We start from the raw sequence: 25,429 nt of genomic DNA, 5'->3' as shown, positions 1-25,429 counted from the left end.
CATGATCTGCACATCTATGTGAAGAGTTACTACTTAAATTGATTGCTTCATTCCTTTCTTTGAAAGATTCCTACTTCTTTGTATCAATATGGAGTAGTAGAAAGCCAAAAACTTTCTTTCCCAAAAACTAGGAACAGTTCTGTTGCGAGTGTGATCAGAGACATCTGCTGTTAATGTAAGATAACAATGAGAACACATAGTGTGAACTGTATCAACTATAAATTTATTTGATGGAAATATACGATTATTACTTCTGTGGAGAGAAACTTATAATTTTCTTGAGGAAAATAATGATGATGAATGATATTTATCTGAAAATAACTCCCTATACAAAAGGGGGCAAAGAAAATTTATTTTATCAACAGCTTCAGAGATTTCAAAAGTATTTCTACTTTGAAATTTGTCAATGTCAAGTGAAAATTCATAGATTTCACTGAGATGAATACTATCTGATCTTCTGTTAAGATATTCAAAAACAGTTGATTTCGGACTACCCTCGTAGGAGAACTAAATGTGTTGAAAATTTTTACCTATTCCACTGGACTACTCTCTCCTGATATTTATTGCCAAAAACTAATCAACACAGAATCGATTCGAGATAACAATCCATTGTGTTTTGTGGCGTGGGTGTAATTTTACAATTCTTCGAAAAAATAAATTCAATTTCCCAACACAATGAATATATTTTCCTATAAATAATACTTGGGGAACGTTCACTTGTAGTCAAAACAAAAATGAAGGTTTTGCTGATAGTTGCCGCTGTTGTATTGGCTGCTGCTGCGGAGGACGTAGATGAGTCAAAATTGGTAAGAAAAATTTGTTCTGCTTTATTTTAGAAATGCTCACATTTCCATTTCGTAAGAAGAGAAACAGATCAGAGATTAGTTGTAGTGATATAGTCAATATCATCAATGATTAACAGGTATATGCGAAATCCTTGAGGCACTCCTGGTGATACTCCGAACTGTCTTAATACAGAATATCACTTATGTTACAGTGCAATATTGATTTACATTGACTTCTACTGTATCTTATTGACTAATATGAACGCATATGTTTGGTATTATTTCCAATGAAGGATTGATCCTTGTGATATGAACTTATTTATTACAATATTATCACAATGAAATTCCTACAAACAGTATAAAATATCTCTTCAATTCTTCTTCATATCTGACTTAGCAAACGCTTCCTCAATCTGGTGCAAAATATATTTGAGCTTTTGCGGGTCGACGTAGAAGTACATCCACAACTGCCTCCTGTAGTTCTGCCATTTGTTGGGAATCCTTTTCTGAAGTTGTGAGAATATGAGAAATAAACATAAAACAAGTTATACCTCTAAAACAACTTACCGCTGAAGAAGATATGTCGACGGCAGATTTTACAGAGGCTAACTGCCTCTTCAGCATTTCCTCTGCCTCACGAATAACCAAATTGAGATCGGAAGGCACCAGAACAACGCGATGTGTAGGACCGCAGACTAGAAATCGTTGCAGGATTTTTATGGACTCTTTTCTGAAAAAAAAACCTCCGTCAGCTTGTATTCTCAAAATTTCCAGGAGCAAAACCCTCAACTTACAAATCTGGAGCCGTAGACCTATAATGGTCAAAACTGAATGAAAACAGCCTGTTCTCCAACATGTCGATTTCTTTCTTAAGCTCGCAGATAACCTCAAAAGCTTTGGTGATTGTAAAGGTTTCCTCACTTGAAGATAGCATCTTAATGATGGACCTGATCAATGTAAACCTCTCCTCAGGGGAGTGACTGTTGTATTCTTGGATGATGCGATTCATCTTTCCCTAAAAATATTTAAAACAAATTATGAATGTTTTGGGGCTCCAGAGAAACCGACACTGAGTCTTGTATATTTTTCAGTGTATAAACCATGTATCTTCATGTTGTTTTTGCGATTTCCTTACCGTTCTTGATAAGCAGTTCTCTAGATCTTGACTTATGTAGTGTATGACTTTTCTGAAGAAATTATCTGAACAATCAATGTCTTTTTTCTCTTGGATGTAGAGTATGCTGAGCACAAGGTAATGGGACATCAGTTTCATTACGGAATGTTCAATTTTTGAAAGGTTGTTCAGTCTTGACCTGAAAGCAAATGGTTGCCATGAGCTGACAAGAATCCTTACCAGGAATCGCACGGTACAAGGTAAGACCTGGTTAATCCCCAGTTGATGTCTCTCAACGTACGTGACTCAGAGTACAGTCACTGTATGCCACTGTCAATATTTCAAGTGTTTTTGAGCATACAATTCCATTTTTATACAAAATTTGATGCACATTCTTTGATTCAATTTTTTTGATAGCAGAAAATTGCCAGACCTCATACAATGAATGTATAATAATCGATTATTATTATTATAACACTGAGATATGAAAGAAGCTGCCTGAAAATCATGAAATTTGGATTCAAATTTGCTTTTTTCTCAAGAACAATGGACAAGCAGTGAATTTACTTACTGGAATATCTCAAGTTCTTTTTCCACATACTTCTGCTGCGTTAAAGATATCTGCTGGTCTGCAAAATCGGTGGCAATTTTGTCCAGCATGCCGCACATCATCCTCCTCGATTCTTTTTTTGATTCGATGTTTTCTTGTAAGAATAAACTGAAAAATCAGTACGGCATGGAAATCAAAAAGATAGAGGTTAGTTCTTTTTACCTGTCAGTGGGTGAAAGAAGAGATTCAACGGTCACCTTATCTAAATACCTACACATTTCCTTCAATTTTTCCACTTCGATTTTGGTCGCCAGGAATTTTTTGCGACTATGAAGGATCCTAAAAAAGAGATATAAGCACATACACTTCGACTTTAAAATTCACTTTGCAAGCTTTCTAACTAGTGCTACGTTACCTGTGCCTCATACTGTACAATTCTTGAGACACTGTCTCATTTATATTGGTAACTTCCAATGATGTGGCATTTGAAGCCACACTTAAGCTAACCGAGACCGGATGGTCATCTAGAACAGGCATCAGCATTGAAGTTATGTTCTCAACTTTGTCTTGGTATACTTTGATGTCCATATTGTTGATGAAATTCGGAATGGGACTCTGAGAAAATGTTGAATTTTAACCTGGAGACCTATTTCTGATTTGTTATCAATACTCACAAATTCAAAATCATGCAAATTCCTGCCATATTTTAATAGTTTCTCATGGATTTTTCCATTCAAGTCATCTAGTTTCTCACCAATAGCGAGACACTTTTCTTGGGTGTTTTTCAACTGCAAAGATGACTTGATTTCTAGGGATATGGTTTTATCCAATTCTTTTCGTAAATTATTATCTACCAGTCTATGAAATCAAATAGAATAGTTACTTTGGGAATATAGGTAAATGTTGTTATAGTTAGTGTTTTGACAAATAAGTAACAAACTTAATTGAAGTCTCTGTGATACTTTGAAATGTTCGATATTACTGTTAAAAATTGTCATGGTCCTCACTTTCAAACAGGCATTGACTTCTGAAGATTATAGTGAATGAGAGATGAGTATATTTGTTTTTGTGACTACTTGGAAGTCAACCTACGTGGGAAACCAATTAAAATAGAGATTTGATCAACAATCACTGCTAGAAAGTTGATTTAAAGTTGTTCTGTGGAGTACTTCTTACAAAATCAATTATTCATTGGATTGATCTTTGATTTTAGCTTAGTCAAATTACGAATGCAATAAACAGAACAAATCATTTTGCGAAAAAGAAAAAACTCGAGTGTCATCAACAAATATTTTTGGCAGTCTATTATGCCATGATTCATTCTCATATTTTACTTGATAGGTCTTGATTGTCAATATGGAATATAGAGATAACAACGAACTGATATTTATAACTATCAATGACAATGATTAAACAATTTTCACAAAAAAATGATTCTAAAAGCGTTTCGCTAACACAGTAGCTTGTGACTGAAGACCATTCAATCAGAGAACCCGAATGCGGCTAATAGATACAGCCAGTGAGTTAGTGAATAGATCACATTTCATTTTCTTGGAGCGCTGATAATCATTAGACAATATTTTCTCAACAGATTTGTGCACAGTAGATGTAATTGTTGACAGGTTTCAAAACTAAGCACCTACCTATTTATCCTTATTATTTCATTCAAATTGTCTTCTTCCTCTTGCATCAATTCTATTTCATCTTGGAGATATTCAACTTCTAGTTCATTGGTATCGGGATCAAATATTCCTGGGTATCTGTCATTGATGATATCTCTTTCATATTCCTGTTTTTCCCGTGAAATCACAGAACTGAGCTGTTTGTATCTGAAAAAAGACATCAGTTTTATTTGTGTGGACATTTCTCAGCAAGGCTTGTACAAGTAAAAGACTTACTCTCCATTTTCCAAGGGTGAAACGTAATTTTGTACTGAAAGAGATGTACACATCCAGTTCAACAAGTTCTTCATGTTTTTGTCATCGGTGTCGAACCAACCCATTACTACATTTCGATTGAGGTTCAGTAGTTGAACATCCAGGTCTTTGAAAACTTTTAATAGATCCTCTCCATTGAAATCAGACATTTCGAGAATACAAAGTTTTCAAATTGAATTCGTAGTTGAAAGTAACCTTACTTTTTTCAGAAAACGGCTACATTTGAATATAAAATGAGAGTGCCATCTCTTTAATATGAGACGAACTACGATAGAATTGAGCGTACCTATTGGTTTTACCTCTAAAAGGCATATTTTGTTTAACGATAGATGGCAATGATGTGTTTTCCCATTGAAAATATTTCTCCCACATCGCATAATAAACATTTACAATAATGACAAACAAAACAAAATACCATTTTGAAGAATGGAATTCCTGATGTTTGACTATGATCATTATTTATTTTAAATCTTATATAGGTAGACAGATCTTTTTTATTTTAAACATAATTCTAGTTGACCAGGGTCGGATCATATATAAAATTTTGGGGGACTTTTTTCAATCATGTAAATTGATTATCCACACTTTTTAACGAAATCTATATTAACTTGTACTGATGTTAGTAATATGAGATTCTACTTATCATAAATATTTGAATTGGTTTAATTTTGCAAAAGTTACTCTGCATTCCGCTGGTATTCCAGATTTCAGTTTTCAATTTGCCTATTTGTTGAATATTATACTGATCATAATTTGTAAATTTGTTTTTTTCATTCAAACGTTAGAACCTGGTTTGATGATCTGGCATTCTCTATTGTTCATGATTCCATTATTCCTGTTACCTAAATAGTGTTTCTCTTTTCCACGATTTAGCTTCATTATCTTAACATTGTTTCATTTTTGTTATTTGTCTCCTTAATTTATTAATTGATTGGGTAATTCCAGGTTGAGAGTAACACTTCATTTTTTCAAATTATAACATATCGTTTTGTCAAAATCTGTTGGAAATGGGAATATCATCGAGAAAAACTGAATTTAATCTTATTCATTTAAGGTTCCTCTGCCAGAAGAAATAGGAAAGCTTCTAACTGTTAAACAAGAATGTGCGAAAAAAATTGCTATTAGCGAAGAAACGCTGAAGAAATTGGAGACTGATGAATTTCCGGTAACAGATGAGACAGAAGCACAAGCCAGGTGCTTCTTAGAAGGTGAATATAAATTGAATAACTTTTTCTTGTATTTATGATGCTCTGTTTGGAACCTTTGATGTAGTAATGAATATTACTGGGGTTCTTTCCCAACACCAAATCGTTATTTTTGACACCTCGACACGTGTGTCGAATTTTAATCTTCCTCTTGAAGATGATCACTTGGTGATCGAAACACGTGCCGAGGTGTTGAAAATAACGATTTGGTGTTGGGAAATAACTCCAGTAATATTCATTTTCTTGTATTTCAACTTCACATCATTGAAACATTAAAGCTATCCAGAAAATTTTTGAGATAAGTTGGCCCTAAACACATTTTAAACGTTGAAACCATATTAGTGATATCAGAGAAGAAATATCTACTTATTTGATTCTTATACAGTGATATACAACTTCAATTTGGGGCGGAAAAACTACTTCAATGCAGAAGATGGAACTTTCAAAAGGTTTTTTGATGAAGGCTAACGATTTTCAAATGACTATGTAACTATACCTTTGGAAATTGATTGCTCCTTTCCTTCCTTTGAAAGATTTCCATTTTTTTGTATTAAGATAAAGAAGTAGAAAACCATAACCTTTCTTTCCACTAGTTCGGACTTCCATTGTCTACTATATAAAATGATTTGAAATCCCTGAAACAAGTAAAAAAGAATAATTAAAAAAGAATAGTTGAAAATAACAATTATATTAAGCAACAATAAACCTGAAATGAAATGATAGTGAAATAACCTACAAGTAAAAATATAATAATTGAATAAATAAAATTAAAGGAATGCAAAAAAGAAAATAATAAAAATAAAGTGTAGAGATTCCAAGTCACGTTAGTTCACGACGTTTCGATTGTTGGTATCTACAATCGTCTTCGGGTGATGACTGGGAATGGAAGTCCGAACTAGTGAAATTCATCACGAAACATTGTCAATCACCTTCAAACAAACCATAACCTTTCTATCCCAACTATATGATATCTTCTATACAAGGACAGCTCTGTATATTCTAGAGAACATTTCCAATTTCTCCACAGGAACTATTTTTTCGGCAACCGTGTAGAATAGCAAATCTGTGACACCCATTTCTTCATTATATTTCTTTGTAGGACGGAATTTTGAATATTTTGATTTTTATTAGTATTGAATATTGATATTTAAAGAAGGAAGGTGCCAAAGACACATTGTAATTATTATTTGTATTAATATTTATGTGAAAACTCGAGCAAATGCTAATATTGAAGGATTCAATTCGTTTTAAATGCTTATATTCAAATACCTTCTGTTAAAGTAAAACGAGAAGGCAAAGTTTCCGTTTCACATTGATTGTTTTCATCTGATAATTTCTGAATGATCTTAACAATTCAAGCTTTCTCTGTAAGTGAATTGTCTATATACCCTTCAGTAACATTGATAGACCCCCGTTCTTTCAAATTTGTGATGTTTCCACCATTATCGGCAAATCATGTCGCTGAAGTTCGACGGATGCCATGGCCTCGGCAATTTTAGGATTGGGTGAATTTTAGAATTCTGTGATTCTTCATTCGAAACTCCCAAAACTGTATGTACTTTCCGGATTAGGTCAGAAAAATGTTAATTTTGCAAAGAAGAAGCGTTCGTGAAGTGGGTACTGTGTGGGAAATGACTTTTTATTGAATATATTCTACATTTTACTTTCACGATTGTTTCTATTTTTTTCCAATTAACTGGTTTCAGTTCATGCAAAGTTCATCACTAGTTCAGAAATAATGTTCCTAACTGGACGTTTTCTCATTTCTTACAATTCTTATTCTGTTTGTTCTTTCTAGGAATCGGCATTTTGAATGACGAAGGCAAATTCGACAAAGAGGGATTTGTCCTGAGCTTGGAATCGTTAATTCCCGAAGACAAGATACAAGAAATCGTTGACAAATGCTACGATGAAGAAGGAACAGCTCTTGAGTTGAGTAAATGTGTAAAGCAAGAACTAGATGCGATAGCGTCAGGATGAGGAGATGTGCGATTAACTTAATTGTTATAACGAATGATACTTCATCAATAAAGTGGGTTTGATAATATTCATATATAGTGTTGATTTCATTCATCATTCATCACATACACACACTCTCTCTCTTTCTCAAATATCCATAAAACTAATTAGTTTGTTGGTGTATAATGACGATCTATCAGAAATAAAAACAAAACTGGTTTTTATATCAATTATGATTGTTACTGGAGTTTTTTCCCAACACCAAATCGTTATTTTCAACACCTCGACACGTGTTTCGATCACCAAGTGATTAATCTTCAAAGAGGAAGATTAAAACTGTTTAAATCTTCCTCTTTGAAGATGATCACTTGGTGATTGAAACACCTGTCGAGGTGTTAAAAATGACGATTTGATGTTGGGAAAAAACTCCTTGTCTCCATACTTTAACTGTCATACTCATGTGATGTTGTGATATTTATGTTGCAGTTTTATTCATATACGACAAACTATGATGTCAACTGTGTATACAGGGTGTTCATTAAACATGCGGCAAAACATTAAAACCTATTCCTTGGACTGCCCTATCAAAAATCATCAAAGGACAAAATATCCTTAGATTAGCCCAAGGAATAGTCCCTTGAATTTTTGCCGCATGTTTAATAAACACCCTGTATATTATGTAGTACATTTGTTGATTTAGTGTACGTTGAGTAACGAAATGGTTAATAAAGATTGACTGATTGACTGGATTTCTGACAGATGAGCTCAATTCACAAGTAAAGAAATTTTTCAAAGAATCCAACCTAATTTAATATTGACGTCAGTTATAAAATCAAGAAGGGTGTTTTCTGCATAACAAATGTGAATGACGCGTTTCAATACTGTTTGAATATTTGTTTGTTTCAATTCCATCAATATTTCCCGAAAGTTCTGGAAAATATAAATAAAAACAATTAAAACAACTTTATTGCAAATGGATCGAAGGATCCATTGGAAAATTTTCATAAAGGAGCTACACACCTTTGTAAAGAGTTGATCTAGAAGTTAATTGTTTTCTTCTTCCCTTTCTTTCTCAAAAACTGATCTCTCCTGAAAATATACCGATTTTTCAATTTACCATAGTCCTAAACTGTTTGACGATATAAACTAAAAAACTCGACAATAAGGTTGACAAGAAAGATGCAAATTTATCTGTTCTGAAGTTGATGTAATAATTATTTTCACATAATTGAACAAGTAATAGAAACAGTGCTAAAAAACTCATTAATAGTTTTTTATTATCTATATTCAGAGCTTCGATTCGACTACATAATAGAACTATCTGGTATTGGTTACGAATACTTTGTTTTGAATTCTGGTATTATTCACAAAACGATTTTTAAAAGTCATTTCCATACGTCTAACCTGGCAAAGATTTTTGTTTCGACGGGAATTTCCATTGGAAAAATTCACAGAAGAAACAATGAACAGTTGAAACGCATTAGTTACATAATTAATTACCGCATTTAGCCATGTGTGACTGCGGGATAAATCCTAATAAAGGTGACCATAGCATTGCGAATGTACAATTAATCTCCTCACCAAGGCATAAAGTGTTATTACCAATCATAGAATAATGAGTTCTAATGAAAGTAATTTGACATCATCCTGGTGTTTCAAATTACACCGAAATCTTTATTCATACGAGTATATAAGACTCGATTATCATTGTCGTATATAAGACAAGATCTATCATCTTGTTGATCGTTCAATTGTTCTGTTTGTCTTTACTGCAGCACTTTTAAGATGAATAAGGTCGCGATTGTTTTGTTTGTGGCTTTCGCTGCTGTTGCGATTTCAAAGGTGAGGTTTTATTTTTTATTATTTTTCCTGGCTTTCGAAAAAGCCTTAAATTATTCAATAAAATTGCGACTAGAAGATAAAGTTTGTCTGTGCTAGCATTTAATAATTTTATTCGTCGTTTCTTCAGAGTGAATACAAAAACCATTCTTGTAACTCGCTTGACACAATCATCATTTACTATAGATGTTACAGTATTATTGCCTTACATGAAAAATCAAATCCAAAGTTGATTCTTAAAATAATAACAATAATGAAGTATATCAGGTTTATGAATACTGGAATTTGAGAAACTGATTTTGTGGACTCCCTGTATAAGATGATGATAGTTGAATATTTGGTGAGGTGTGCATGTAATTGAAACAAAAATTAAATTCTCTACTACTAAATGTTTTTAATACAGTTTTTCTTGTTTTTTCAACAGATATGGTTTTAAGCTATTAGCTGCGTGGTTCATTTTTATGTGTTCTTTGAAATTATTTAGACATGTTTCTCTATAGTCTAGGCCGAACATTGATCGTATAATCCTCTTTTGAGAGACGAAGGTGACTCGTCTTAAAAATATTTTTCAGTTGCAATATAGCAAAGTAACTACTATACAATGTCTTGAAAATGTGATTGACATTGCCCATAATATGACAGTGCCAATAACAGTGACAGTGCCAATAATATGACACTCCATATTATTGTCTACAAATACTCCAAGAAATTTGGTGGATTTCGTGAAAGGGACTTCATTCACTATTATTTACTGAGATTTTACTATTCTCAGATATTTATTTTCTAGTGATAAAGTGCATACAAACTGTTTCAGTAGAACACCACGTGGTAAATTCCTTTGCCAGTATATTAATTTTTGCAATGAGCTCTTTAGACGTTTCTGCTTCCATTGCTAAAGTGGTATCATCAGCACATAGATATAGGTGTTTAGTGCTGACGTATTTGGGAAGATCATTTAAATATAGTAGAAAAATTAGCGGGTCAAGAATTGATCGTTGAGGCACACCAGCCTCCACTTCTTGTGGGGGAGATCTCTGGTTGTCAATTCTTACAATATATTTCTGACCTCAAGGTATGAAGCCAGCCACGAAAGAAATTTGCCACGGCTACCCAGTTTACTTAGTTTACTAATTCTAATATGAGTATTGATTGAGTCGAAATCTTTCGACAGATCATAAAATAAGGCACCTACATACTTTTTCATATCTAATGAAGAATGAATATATTTAAAAAGCGCAATAGTTGCACTTTCCGTTGATTTTCCCGGCAGAAATTCATTTTGCTGTTCTGTTATGGCATTATATATAAGTATAAAAACTGTACATAAAATTCTTGTTTCTACTCAAAAATTGCACGAGTATTTTATTCTAGTTTCTGCATTATCTGCGTTATCGATTCTAGTTTTTTTTTTAATGCATTTACATTCGATCTTCTGTACTTTAATTCAACCTCATTATCTGATAGTTGTTTACTCCTACTTGATTTTTATTTGAAATAATTTTTTAAGGGCACTTAGTGATTTTTTTTTAATTTCTGAATAACAAGACCAACTGGCCAGTTAAGAATAATATCAATTCTCTAATTGAAAACTTCACAGTGGATAAAGTTGGTTAATTCTTCAGTGTGTACCATATTGTCAATATACTAAGTGATTTCCTCGAGAATTAACCTTCATTCATTTCATTCAAGCCTTTGTCTGAAGAGGAACTCAAGAAACTCGTCGATTTGAATAGAGAATGTGCTAAGACGTCTGGTGTGGATGAGGATACTCTAAAGAAACTTGAGGGTGACATCGAATATCCAGAAACCGCTGAAATGAAGGTTCATGCCAAGTGCTTCATGAAAGGTGAGTATATTTTGAAGCGCAGTTAAAACCGAATTGAACTACTAAGATGAGATTTTGATGCGCTTTAAAAACCGAATTGTACCCGCCTCATTGATCACACAAACTACTGACAATGCGAAAGTGGTCGGAGTTTCTTAGCACCGAACGATTTTACGTTTCTACGCTTACTCATTTCAGTTGGCGTTGACTTTATTCAAATTATATATAAATAAGTGGATAGCCGTTCATTTACAATTTTTATAATAGAGGGGGGTCTCAGAAGTACCCGTCTTAACAAAGGAAACACTAACATTAATTGCCGATGACATCACTTCTTCATCGTTGGAAAGTCTTTCACCACTGAGCCATTTTTTCAAATTTGGAAACAGAAAACTATCAAAGGGGCCTAAATTTGGCGAATGAGCATGAGGTAGCCATTCAAACTTAAATTCGTTGATTTTGGATGTTACGATAATGAATTTGTGAGCTGGTGCATTGTCTTGATAACGCAGCCAAATGCGGCCGTTTTTGCTTGATTCCTTCACACAAACGTTGTAATACGTTCTTATAATACTCGCCGTTGAGAATTTTACCTTTTTCGAGATAATCAATGAAAATTATCTCACGCGCATCCCAAAAAACCGATGCCATGACCTTGATTGCAGATGAAACGGTTATTGCCTTCTTTGGAGCCGGTTTTCCCTTTTGATTCCACTGTTTTCATCATTCTTTTGTCTCGTGTGTAAAGTGATGGACCCATGCTCCATCCTAGGTTATGAAACGAAGCAAGAATTCTGCTTTGTTGCTATAAAGTTTCGCTAAAAACTCAATTGAAACATCTTTACGACAATTTTTTGCTTGGGTGTGAGCAAACGCAGCACCTATCTTGCTCTCAGCTTTGTCATGTCCAAATTTTCATATAATATACGATCTGTATCTGTAGAGTAGGAAGGGTGAGTGTTGACCCACGGCACTTAGGTCACATGTGACCCATTGTACATCCTCCCGAGGAGTTGTCCCCTAAGTCATCGTCCATCCTGTCCTTTCCAGGAAGGTGGACAGGTCACGAAGAGATATCTTCTTTATATCGGCAGGTGTAGGCCAAGACTCGCCGAAAACACACTCTCTTTGGCGAAGGTTTTGGAAGGTGCAGCGACATTACTGTCGTTGCGCGGCTTCTTTAACTCTCTTGGGGTTCCCTCCATGGAGGTGCACAAGTGAGGGAGCTTTCCTGCAGGGGCAGCCGGTTCCTTGTCTTTATTCAAGGTGGAGCACTTGTCGTCCGCCGCAGGAAGTGCCCTTGCTGTTGGAGGTGGAGTGGAGGAGGAGGAGGGTGCACTTATAGTTGCTGCCACTCCTGCCTTCTCCACTCTCTTTCTCCTTTTGGCCTCGGCGCCGCAAATGCGCTTACGCCTTGGAATTTGTATTGCATCACGAGGAGATCTGCTATGTCCAGCACCATTCAAGCGGAAGATTGGGGTGGACATTTCTGTTCATCCCCAGCCACCGCCTTAGATTGGGGTGAGCACTTCCATCCAGCCTCAAGATTGGTTTTTGTTTTTATTGTTTCTGTTTTTGTGTTTGTTTCATTCATGTGTGTAGCAAGGAAAGAATAGGTCACCTCTGGCAGAGCCCCGTATTACCAGAGGTAGGCTGATTACAATGATGTTTCGCCCAGGTCCTCGTGGGGATCGTTCGTAACCTTATATCACCCTGTGGCCATTCAGCTGTCGGCACGATTCCTCACACCTTAGCTTGGGTAGGCTGGTCCACGGTGGCATTTCTGCCACTGACCAGTAGTCCGGCGACCCCGTCCGTAAGGACACATTGGCTTCCCGGACAGGACCTCCAGTCCCCTGGCCGTTCCCTTATCCGCCACCTGGGGACGCGCCCGATAGGTAGCCCAATCCACGGGATAATATACGATGTAATTCACCTTTTCAAAAGCCTACTAAGTTTGACAGCTCGTGCACTTTTAGTAGACGATCATTCAGTATCGCTTTCTTGACCGTTTCTGGAGGCGTCACCTCATTTGGTCTACCACTGCGATGCTCGTACTGTTGTAAACGAAGGAGCAGACTAACCCAGAGTGAAGTCAAGTTCAGATTTTATATTGGTTGGGCTGAGGCCTTTCAACTAAAAGTATTGTATCACAAACGATGACCAATTGTCTCAATTTCCACAAATTCTCCAAAAACGTTCGCTATTGATGGCTGCCAAATGAATACTAAACAACGCAGCGTCTTCAAACTTGAAATGTATGCTTTATAGATTGTGTTCTTACTAATACAGTGATGTTTTTCCAACTAGCGCCATCTCTAGGTAAGTCCGGGTATTTATGTGACCATCCTAGTACAATAAATTACTAATACAGAGAGTCTGTGTATTGATAAGATATGGAAATGAAAAATAAGGTGGAAATGTTCGACACTGAGGATTTCCAATATTCAAATCACATTTAAATGTCATGTGGCTTGTAGATTTGAAGTGAGGCACTGAAAAATTGATTCAAGGCAACGAATCTTTTCATCTTGCCTTCAATCATATCGTAGACAAAATGTGATGCGTGGAAACAGTCTTCGTTCCTTCAGACATATACAGGATTAATTTATCGAAAGAAAGTGTGTTGAAAAAATTGTTTTTATACAACCATATTGAAAATACAGTTCTTAATCATCGTTACAGGTTTGGGTGTTATGGATGACGATGGCAATATCGACGTAGAAGCAATGACAGAAAGCTTGAAAAAGATAGTTCCTGAAGGTAAAGAAAAGGAGGTCGCCGAAAAATGCAACGTTGTAAAAGACAGCCCCGAGGAAACTGCTTTTGAACTGGGAAGGTGTGTTCATGGAGAAATTCATGATCACTGAGTATAACGGGCATACTTCGAGGATTGACTCAATGTTGACGATTGAAAGAGGCTAGTGGTTGTATACAATTCACTAAAATGATTAAATAAATGTTATTGTTCATGTCGTTGTTTTATTTGTTGAAGCAGTTACAACAACAGCATCCTATGGAATATTTAGAACGTATGTCCATAAAATGTTTTTTTTTTCAAGATTGATCCACGTATATCCCCTTCAAATTGATAGAAACATGGTGTAAGGAACACTCACTGTCGATCAATCCCAAGAAGAATGAGATGGTCGTTTTCACAAGGACAAGAAGTTTATCGGGTTTAAAACCTCCCGAAATCTTCAAAAGTAAAGTAAACTTCTCTGAAGAGGTAAAATACCTCGGTACTATCCTCGACAGGAAGCTAACATGGAACTATCACCTACAGAGTAGAGCAAAAAGTGCATATGTGGCTTATGAGCAATGTGGGAGGACAGTGGGACGCACATGGAGTCTTCCACGCCGTGTGGTCACCTGGATCTACAATGTAATAATAAGATCTATGTTGATGTACGGAGCCGTTGCATGGGGACCAAAAGTTCTACAAGCAACGGGCGTCCAAAAATTATATCAAATACAGCGACTGGCGACTGCGGCAATGGAATTAATTACGGGTCTGACCCCTCTGGACCTGTACGTCAAGGAGGTTGCGTTAATGGCCATGGTACGATTGCGCATGGCTGGTGTTAACCTCGAAGTAGGTATGGATCAATTGAGGCTGGGCCTATGGTGGGAAGCGCTTATTGCGCAACCTCTGCTGCAGGCAACCAGTGATGCAATTGAACCCAGGTTTGTGTTTAATAAACCCTACAAAATACAAATAAAACAGAACACTGAGTCAGATGCTACAAATGCAATACGCATATATACAGACGGCTCAAAAACTAAAGAAGGCTCAGGATGTGGAGTGTACTCCAGATCACTAAGCCTAAGAATTAAGTGGAGAATGGGAAAAAATACCAGCGTGGTCCAAATAGAACTGGCTGGTATCTCAATCGCCACAAAAGAAATTTCTGGCAAAAACATAACAATCTGCACTGATAGCAGATAAGCCCTATTAGCCTTGAATAGACAATATGTAACCTCAGGGCTAGTACTAAAGTGTCACCAAGATTCAGCCAAAGCCTCGGTAGATAATAACATTGTCCTGAGGTGGGTTGAAGGGCACGGCAGGAGTGAAGGTAATCGCATTGCCGACTCTTTAGCCAAGGAAGCCGCTGGACTAAAAATTTCAGGACTCAATGGCACCTACGGCCTGATGACTTCGACAATTGCGAAACTGGCCAAATGCCCTAAAGAGATGGGATGGAATCAAAGGATGCAATTATGCCAGGATCACCTTGGGCGACCCTGGAAAGCGGGCGCTCACGAAATATCTGTCGATCAGGAGAAATCTACGCTCAACAGTAGGATTTCTGAATGACCATTGTCAACTAAGGAAACACCTCCATAATATGGGGCTAGTGGACACACCTCTATGCAGGATGTGTGAACAGGAAGATAAAACCGTCAGGCATGTCCTATGCGAGTGCCAGGAGTTATCGTCAATAAGAGAGTGTGTGTTCGGCGAGTCTACACCTGCTTAGATAAAGGAGATGTCTCTCAATGACCTGTCCACCTTCCTGGAAAGGACAGGATGGACTATGACCCAGGAGGACAACTCCTCGGGAGGATGTACAATAGGTGACATGTGGCCTAAGTGCTGTGGGCTTACAAGCACCCTCCCTAGTCTACGGATACAGAACCCCTTCAAATATCATTTGAGAATGTCCTCCATATTATTAATTAGGTTATTTCAAAAGTTTTGGCCGTTTTTAAATTTCACTTTCAGCTCCTCATCAGTAGCTCCTCTTTCAATGTCACATTTTCGACAGGTTTTACTGAATATGGAATTTACAAGTTTTTACATGCAATAGTCTCTACATTCATTGAAGTCAAGCCAACATTTCAGTTCTTCACTATCGAAACCAGATAAATTTTCATGGACCCCGCTTAGGAATTGTGAAACCCCACTTTTTCGTCACACCAACCTAGACTGATTTAAATGATCGACATGAACTGTCACGATTCGAGATCTATTTTTCTTTGCTTTTGTATTCAGGACAGTGGTTGGACACCGATGAGCCACCCAAGCTAGCCAAACTATCACAGCAAAGTCCTATTGTGAGGAGCAGATCAATCCTGGTCAACAACAACGCTCGTCTCCACGTTTCACAAATCACCGTCCAAAAATTGAAAATTGAAGTTCTACCACACTCGGTACTCCCAGTACTAACTGGCACTATGATGATTAGCTCTGATTATCCAATTAATGATACAATAACAATTCCAATAACAAGTTCATTGGAAATACAGATTCATCTTTCATACTACCTTGGTTCTCGTACAGATGTCAATTGAATAATGACTAATCATCATATCTTATATTAAAATGCGGTTGTGATAGAGAATAATTATTCTGATTCTTTGATTCTATTTCTAGTCAGCAGTTCAAAGAATCGTGTTTTATATATCTATTCTAAATCTGAAACTCCATAATCATGCATAGTCATGCAAGGGTTGAATTGGTCTTCTCAATCTATAAACTATTCTAATGCTCTTTCATTCTTTTTGTAAAAGTTCACCTCGTTTGTCCAAAATAAAAGTTGAGACAAAACCACGAGTCACCTTATTTGAGGTGTTTCTCAAGTACGGTCATTGATTTTTTTATAATATTCATAAAAAAGTTAAAACATTTTTATTTCAGAAGTGTTAAAAGACAGTAAAAATGTATATTGCTGAAGATATCCGTAAAACTTTTGAAAACAGGAACTACATATTACGAAAATACAATGTGGAATTTGTTCATTCTGAATAATTAAGAAAGCCTTCAAAGTCTCTCCTCGATGTGAAGACTTTATGCAGGGACTCGGACTGTCGGAAGACAGTCATACACTTTGTGCCTGCCCCGCTGGGGACCGAATCAGGTTTTTAGAGTTCGGAAGAGCCGTATTCTCACCATCTCTCCTGAAAGACCACTCATCATACAAACTAATCGGCTTCGTTAAGGAGGTGGGTTTATTTGGTCGACTGGGAATAGGTGTGAGCCACAATAAACCCTTCCGGGTTGCGGCGGAGGGTCGAATAGACTCACTCACTTTAGACCTAACCTAACCTAACCTAACCTAACCGTCAAAGTCACACTGAGAGTCATGACTGAATTATTTGAGTTATATGTACTATCTAAGATTGTAGATAATTTCGTTGGTCAATCAGAATCCACGATGAAGAGTACACATTGTAGACATTCATCTGTAACCTTCGATCCTCTCTGGAATTTGTCACTCCCCATACCACAAAGAACTGGTCAATTGAGTTTATCACAGTGCTTGAATTTCTTCAAAAGAGAGGAAACTTTAGATGGACATGAAAAACCAACGTGTTCAAGATACAAGGAATAAAAAATGCACAAGGTCTCTATCGATCTATAAGTTTCCTCGTATTTTAGTCATTTATTAAAAAAACTCTCACAGAAAGATTCAGAGGCAAGTTAAATGTTGCCATCGAATTTCCTCTAGATGGATTAGACATTAACAATTATGCAGCAGATAATGTGACTCCTTGTCGCTATAATCTATATGCTCTTTCGAATCACAGTGGGTCTACCTACAGCGGACATTATACAGCATTCTGTAAACATCCTTATATTGGCACGTGGCACGAATACAATGATTCACACGTGTCATCAATTTCACCAAAATCCCTTGTGAGTGGAGATGCATACATCCTCTTTTATGAAAAGGAGGAAACGATTTCGCACCTTTGAGCGTTTTGTAAAGTTATTTTTGAACTGTTGATTTTAATATGATAATGAATTATACGTTATCGTACAATTAAAAAAATCTTGTATAAAAAAAATAAACCAGGCTTACCACACTTTTCTGTATGATTGGAATACAGTATTTCCGTATAGATGGGTCTCGGAGGTGCCTTGAAATGGTCAACAAGACCACCTGACTTCAGCCCATTAGATTTTTCTCAAGGGTTCATCTCGAAAACAAGATATAACAAACGAAATCTGCAGATAGATGTTTGAGAACGTCTGAAATTGATTTTATAATAGGCTGAGTCGCTGTCAAAATGTAGAAGGAGGACATTTTGTTCATTTGATTACTCAGCATACTATTTTCTGAAATTGTAACTGAAATTGTATATGAAATAAATCTGTTAAAGAATGAGAAAGAAAAAAATGTTCGTGAACGAAGTAGATATTTGGAAATGAAACACATTCGACTTGTTTTTCATTTATATTTTTGCATTCAAAATTTGCCATTTTTTGCCCATTTTGCATCCCTTTTCATGACAAAATTTTGAAGTGGGTTGATCTGTACGGCAGAATGTTGAAAGTAGTTGAAAAAAATGTATGAAAGAAATAATAGAATTCAGTCTCAATAAAATATTCAAAAGATATTCTTCAGACCATACATTGAAAAGAAATGTTGACAACAGATCATTTATTAGTTAATAATTCAATTTTATTGATTGAATGTTTTGTGGCTAATAAAATAATGCCAAATTGAGTGCTACTTTCCTTTCTTCAATCCAGATACTTTTTTTTGAAACAGTTTTCAAAATAGCAAACTCTTAAAGGAACACATTTTTTCCAGAACATTTTCCGAACATTATATACAAGGTGATGATACAACTTAAACATATCAAACTGTAATCACATATAAAGGCCCCAACGTTCATATACCGAATGTAATCTTCATTGCAAATTACGCATAATCCATGTCTAGCAAAAAAATAGATAGAATTATATTCCACAGTCCAGTGATTAACACAATAATGTCATTGTAGTGCTCCATTATCTCAAAACCAGTGTAATGATCATTTCCTAAATCGATTTGTTGAAAAAAACAACAAAGCGCGTGAAGCGCAGATGGTATTTGATAAGAGTTATTAGGAAAAAATGATGCTCAAAGGCAAGATAAAATCTTTAAAAAAGGTATATAACTGGAGACAATATCTGATGAATCAGTGAAACTAGTAGCTTACGTTCAATATACATTATTTTCTATAATTTTGGAAAAAATGGGTAGTTTTGTGCTATTCCTGTTAGCTTTGATTGCTATGGCTCATGTAAGTATATTCTTTGTTCAAATGATCAATCACTCTTTATAGTTAGTTCTAGTTATTTTATCGAAATATGGAGATAACACCTAACGAACATGTATCGGATGATAGTTGATTCCATTTTGGCGGTTTAAAATAATAGTTTCAATTTCAGTTGAGCAAAATATGTGAAAAATGGTAATGAGCAGTCTATTGAATGGTTTTGAATATTTTTCATTAGCTAAAGTTGGGAGAATTGGTCAAAAGTCGAAACTGAAACGTCATTGCTTTAAAAAACAAAAAATGCTGCTAGGCAACACATTATGCTGTTAGTTATCAAAATGTTTGATTTACCGACCGCAAATGTGTGAAGCCAAGTTGACTTACTACACAGATTGAAATGTAAGGTACTATAAACATTTTTGAAGTACTTTTCTAAAACATTTTCAGTAATGAGTGATTATAATGCAAGAATTTTCTTAGGGCCCTTCATTCTGGTCATTTTACAATCTCCCACCGGAATCTTGTGGAACACCCAGCCGCTGTGTGAACCACCAGTTCACACAACGGTTCCTGATTCCCACCTGAAAATGTTAATAAATTCAAGGTTGATTCTGTTGTGGGTTCCCAACCCTTTGCATCTCTAATGATATGAATAAATATATAACTTCGTTTCAGACCCAGGAATTGACAGAAGAGCAAAAGGTTAAAATCATGGAGTACAATAAAGAATGCATGGAAGAGACCAAAGTCGCCATGGAGGTCGTATTGAAGGCTGCCGAAGGTGTCTACGTAGATGACGATAAGCTGAAGAAGCAGATTCTCTGCGTCAACAAGAAGATCGAAGTTCAGAAAGAAAACGGGGACATCGATATAGACGTTACCAAGAAGAAACTGATGACGATCCTGAAAGACGAGAAGAAAGTCGACGATGTTATTAAGAAGTGTGTTATGAAGAAGGATACACCGGAAAATACTGCGTTTGAGGCTGCTAAATGCATGCACAAGTTAGCGCCAAATCCCAAGGTTTTGTCGTGAGCTGTCTGAGATGTTTAACTGAATTCAATATATTACACACTATGAAGTAATGACATATTTTTATTTCATAACCGTTTCCAATAGCAATACAGTAGCCAGCCGCTGTAGTAGGGCTGTATAACAGAGACCGCAGCTACAGATCACACAACGAAGGGATATATAACGGAGACCTCTTCTATAGCTTACATAGCAAAGGGACAGAGACAGCAGACAGCTCGTGATGCATCATGGGAATGTGAAGCACTGTAGCACAGGAGGCAGGCAAATCATGGATCATCAAGTAAATGCTGATGAACCATACAGGTTATCTTCAAAACGTTGTCATTTATTTTGAAACATTCGTGGTGTCATGACACATTAACAATTAGTTCTTGAAGATCTTTCACTGAGTCGAAGAAAGTGTGATTCACTTCGTTATTCATGTGTTCACACAACGAAATCTAAACGACTGAAGTCTGAAGTCGGGTAAGCGAGAAGGCCACTCACTGCACTTTTTTTCCATCCAGTGTCCTTGAAACAAACTGGTACAGGAAATATAATAGTAATAATGATGCTATGGAAAATGCAGTGCTCCCAGAAACTTGGAAGAAACGGTCCCGTGGAAAATATAAAGTACTACAGTTTTTATACAAAATTTATTTCTATTACGACAGGAAAAATATGCATAAACTAACTTTATATTTAGGTTTTTCGAAACATCAACTCCCTAGTATGGTGCTAATGTCTCAAATAAGAAAAGGTCTTGTGTATAGGTTGTTTCAAATACAGATATAAGATTGGTGTATCACATAATAAAAACCTATTTTGGTTTTTCAAAGGGATAATTACCTTATCAACCTGCCTAGGAACCTATGCGACTGTATTTCGAGCGGAAATTTATGTTACTAAATTGTGTGCGGAGAGATTGAAAGAATCCAACCTCATACACAAGTCAATAAAAATATTCTCGGACAGTCAAGCGGCGTTGAAAGCTCTTGGCTCCCAAGAGCAATGTCTAAATTGGTAGCATATTGCCAAAAACTCCCTCCCCGCGATAGGAAGACTTAAAAGATTGTCTTTGGTCTGGATTCTTGGCCATACTGGTCTGGAAGGCAATGAGGCTGCTGCCTCCCTTGCAAAGGAAGGTGCTGCAAGCAGCTTCATCGGACGAGAATCTGTCATTGGCATCACTTTAGGCTTTGCCAAAAAAAAATTGAACACCTGGATGGCAAGGAGATTTATGGCCTTCTGGCAGAATATTCCAGGATTGGCACTCCAAGGCGTTTATTCACTCTTCGAACCTTCTATTATAGTTGTTGGACAGCTGAACTAGGATATCGAACAGGCCTACTCACAGGTCAATCATAATATTCAGAGACCTGGACTGTCGGAAGACAGTGTGTGTCGCAAGTGTGTTCAGGCCAGTCTCGACTCACCTACAATGTAGGTTAATTGACACCTATCAGAAAACAATTATTCCTCCGGCTAATACCATGAAGGGCGTTGGATTATATCCAACAGGTATCAGTGCCTGTGAAGATTCCTACGAATTGTTCTTATAGTTAATTTAATTTACAGTCAGTCCTTAAGTATGCCTACTGAATAAAGTTGAAGGTTATTTTCTTTATCCTTTACTCCCTTGAGTATCCCTTGCTCGTTGTAAGAGCGAACTATAAAAGGGATTCACTCTAGCATTTTTATACTATCCATGCCAAAGGATGAATGCTATCTCAGGTATCACCAATGGTTACCAGAAGATCTCCCAGAGTACTCAACCTCGCATCCATGCAGCAAGCACCATGAATGAACAAAAGGAGACGGGCTCTTTGAGTTACTCATTTGCCCTGGAATAAAAACACTGTGTGTATGGGGTCAAAATCATTGAATTGTGAGGGGTATAGAAAGAGTCAATCTATAACTAAACCTCAGCGACCCCAACCGATCCAGAAATTCACACAGTCACCCTGGGATCTTCTGACCACAAACTCATTTCAGTGTTGAGTGAATTACCGATAATTGTTGGGAAACAATCTAAGCCGCGAGAAGTTCGGCATTACAGATCAGCTGAATGGGATGATCTTCAAGACCATTTCCGGAATTTCCCCTGGCTAGATGTTTGTTTCAGCTCTGAAGATATTTCTTGTCGGTAGCTGAAGCTGTACGTTCATATAAGAGTGTCAGTCAATCAATAGGTATCCACCTATACAATACTTGCGGTTCCCGCTGTTTTACCCGCGCGTTATCGTGGGAACCTACCCTATGTGTTATTCCAGGTCACCAACTTACATTTGAATCCGTTGAGCTGTTTAGGCGTGAAAAAGTAAAAAACGTTAATACATACATCACATTCATCCATACTCACAAACTTTACGCATTTATGATATTAGTATGAGTAGGTAAGATTGGTAGGATCACCAATGTATTTCTTTATGATCCTTTCAGTTTATTTTTGCTGATGCTATGCGATATTGTATAAGTGGGTTCCTATTGATTGACTGACTCATACAGTCAAAGCTACTAAACTTAGAATCTTGAAATGTGCAGGTAGGTTCTTTGTATAGCGTAAATGAGCATCAAGAAAAAGAATCAGAAATTTTCAACCCCAAGGGGGAAAATAGGGCTTTAAAAATTGTATTGAAGTTTTGAAGTTAGAAACCGTTTAAAATGATCTGTCACGAAACATAATGTGAGAAACCGAATTCTACGCGGGCGAGGCCGCGGGTAACAACTAGTATTTGAATAATAAAACAACACTATACGGTTTCCTAGCACCTTTTTTATAAACTCAAACCATGACCCATTCCTGTTATGATTAAACCTGTTTACCGCGATTTGCAAGTCATTAATTTGCATCAACTGGACACTCCATCTTGATATTAATAAATGATAATTAAATACACAATCATTAGCATCAATTTTATTGTTGTTGCTGCTCTTTCGTAGAACCATTACAGCGTTGTACAAATCTTTGTTGAGATTTCATTACTCAGAGTCGCATTTAAATGCGGGTAAAATGTTCATTAAGAGAGTGAATGATTTTGGAAAAAATTAAATGAGTTCGAAACAAGAAATGTTCTGGGTATAATTGGGAATCGCATTTTCTTTGATACTGGTTAGACGTAAAAAAATGTAAAAAAATAACGGATAATCTGCCTAATTACCAGAAAAACATGACCTTCACAACTAAGCATTATACCATTGAACTGGAGGAAGTATTAAACAATTCTTTTACTTCTTTACCTTCAAAAGACGAGATAGGTTAAGGAATAGAACAGAGAAGAATAGCATGTAATCCTTTCAGGGTATTTCCTAAGATTATTTCTAGTAAATGATCTCTATATGACAAACTGTTTCTTTATGGGGAGATATTCAAGATATCATGGTAAATTAGTAAATATTTTCTAGAAAGAAAAAATAGTTTGTTGAAACTTATCGTGTTGGTCTGGCCCAGTTGCAGAAAGTTATACTAATTTCGTTCCGAAGATTTCAGCTTCGAAGATGATCCCCGAAGTGTACGACCTACAGAATTCCAGGACAAGGATTTCAGTACCATGGTGAAGACTGACCCATCACGAATGGGACGTGGAATTGCGGAATAACTGAGAGTCAGCTCCCATAAGGTTTTTGATGGTTTGAAACACCTTGGAAAGGTCAAAAAACTGTGGTTGGACATCAATGAGCCACTTACGGCCTTCCCAAAGGCGGAAACCTGATGAAAAAAGACTATGGTTACTGTATGGTGGATTTGAAGATCCTGCTGGAGACTTACCCATTGCAAACGGTGCGTGGTAAGGCGAAAGAACTAAGCGTCGGCGGTTTCTGATGGCTTGAAACGTCTTGGAAAGGTCAAAAAACCCTGAACGTGGGCAACTCAAAATTTGAACGCTCGACAGAATTTGTCACGTTTCGAGGTCTGTTCTTTTCTGCTTTTGCAGAAAAGAACAGCTAGCTATTGTTTTCTCAGTCATATTTATGAAAAACTTGATAAAAATGATTTTATTATCAGTGTGTTTTTTGACCTGTCAAAAGCTTTTGACACGGTATCAACTAATTTTGTGTTGACCAAATTAAGTGTGCCTAATAACATAGTACTATGGTTTAAGTCTTACTTGAGTGGTCGTAGCATAATTGTAAAGCAAATAAATTCAATGTCTAATGAACGCGAGGTTAGATTGGGGGTTCCCCAAGGCTCTGTTCTTGGTCCCCTATTGTTTTTAATTTTTGTCAATGATCTGTCGGAATATATGAGTGATTGCTATTTAACTATGTTCGCTGACAACACCACCATTACAGTCGCTGGACCTACTACAGATGATTTGCTAACAAAAGTTAGACTGATTATAGACCAGTTCACAAGCTGGTGTGATCGTAATCGTCTAGTTCTGAATACCTCAAAGTCGGTATCGATGAGATTTTATAATAGAAGTAGGGGTACCATAAGTGAATTAGCTCAGTGCGATAATATCAATATCAATGCAGCAAACGAAGTTAAATTTTTAGGAACAATTTTGAACAATTTTTAGTGTCTGTAAAAAACTAAATAAAGCATATTTTGCGATCAAGCAAATGAAAAACTGTGTTGACCAACAAGGTCTATTGGCAATCTATTTCGCTATGGCTTATTCCCATATTTCACTCAATATAATGTCTTGGGTTTCTGGTAGAGATTTTAATAGGATATTTGTAGCTGTAGAGATAGCTGTAAACCGATATTTGTCAGAATGCAACTATTATCGGCACCATCAATTTATCTGTTCAAATGTGTTAATTTTGCGAGAAAAAATCTGTCCACTTTTGCAACCAATGCATCATCCCACAATCATAACACGCGGCATGGTAGCTTATTGAGAATACCAGCCCACACCACATCTAAATTTAAAAACTCTCCCCAGTATAGTGCTATTACGTTTTATAATAAACTACCCAACTTTTTAAAAAACTCCAAATCAGACAATATTTTTCATAAAAGTACTAAGGAATTTTTTATTGAAAAATGTTTTTATAATGTACAAGAGTATCTGGATGGCAACTTCAGCTGAGTTTTATTTTATTTCGTTTAGTATACTAACAAACTCTCATAGAGATTTTAAACTTTATATCTCACTTACTTGCTATATTTTAAATGTATATGTTTAGTATAAATAGTACCTGTTACATACCATATGTACATATTGTACCTCAGTGGCTAAATAAATTATTATTATTA

General features: G+C 36.2%; 3 protein-coding genes across 3 annotated transcripts; 2 read left to right on the top strand and 1 right to left on the bottom strand.

Annotated features, from left to right (window-relative positions):
* The first annotated feature begins 650 nt into the window (after positions 1-650).
* On the top strand, positions 651-7,638 carry LOC111510479 (uncharacterized). The gene is made up of 3 exons (XM_023166403.2): positions 651-806; positions 5,441-5,594; positions 7,390-7,638. The coding sequence occupies exons 1-3, from the start codon at positions 735-737 to the stop codon at positions 7,569-7,571; spliced, it is 408 nt and encodes a 135-aa protein (XP_023022171.2). The 5' UTR covers positions 651-734; the 3' UTR covers positions 7,572-7,638.
* Positions 1,087-4,957, bottom strand: LOC111510477 (uncharacterized). Its single transcript, XM_023166402.2, has 10 exons — positions 4,348-4,957; positions 4,093-4,278; positions 3,124-3,307; positions 2,865-3,064; positions 2,672-2,788; positions 2,471-2,617; positions 1,921-2,098; positions 1,580-1,800; positions 1,353-1,515; positions 1,087-1,291 (listed from the first exon to the last, which is right to left on the bottom strand). The coding sequence occupies exons 1-10, from the start codon at positions 4,533-4,535 to the stop codon at positions 1,157-1,159; spliced, it is 1,719 nt and encodes a 572-aa protein (XP_023022170.2). The 5' UTR covers positions 4,536-4,957; the 3' UTR covers positions 1,087-1,156.
* Positions 7,639-9,231: 1,593 nt separating the features above from the next.
* LOC111510480 (uncharacterized) lies at positions 9,232-20,294 on the top strand. The gene is made up of 5 exons (XM_074176312.1): positions 9,232-9,392; positions 11,079-11,235; positions 13,900-14,075; positions 19,114-19,233; positions 19,885-20,294. The coding sequence occupies exons 1-5, from the start codon at positions 9,336-9,338 to the stop codon at positions 20,242-20,244; spliced, it is 870 nt and encodes a 289-aa protein (XP_074032413.1). The 5' UTR covers positions 9,232-9,335; the 3' UTR covers positions 20,245-20,294.
* Positions 20,295-25,429: the final 5,135 nt, after the last annotated feature.

Source organism: Leptinotarsa decemlineata, unplaced genomic scaffold (genome assembly GCF_025532065.1).
Source record: "Leptinotarsa decemlineata unplaced genomic scaffold, Ldec_3_MD MMD2_tig00001719_RagTag_RagTag, whole genome shotgun sequence".
Taxonomy (NCBI): domain Eukaryota; kingdom Metazoa; phylum Arthropoda; class Insecta; order Coleoptera; family Chrysomelidae; genus Leptinotarsa; species Leptinotarsa decemlineata.
Note: the sequence above shows the minus strand (reverse complement) of the source record. Positions and strands in the feature narration are given on the sequence as shown.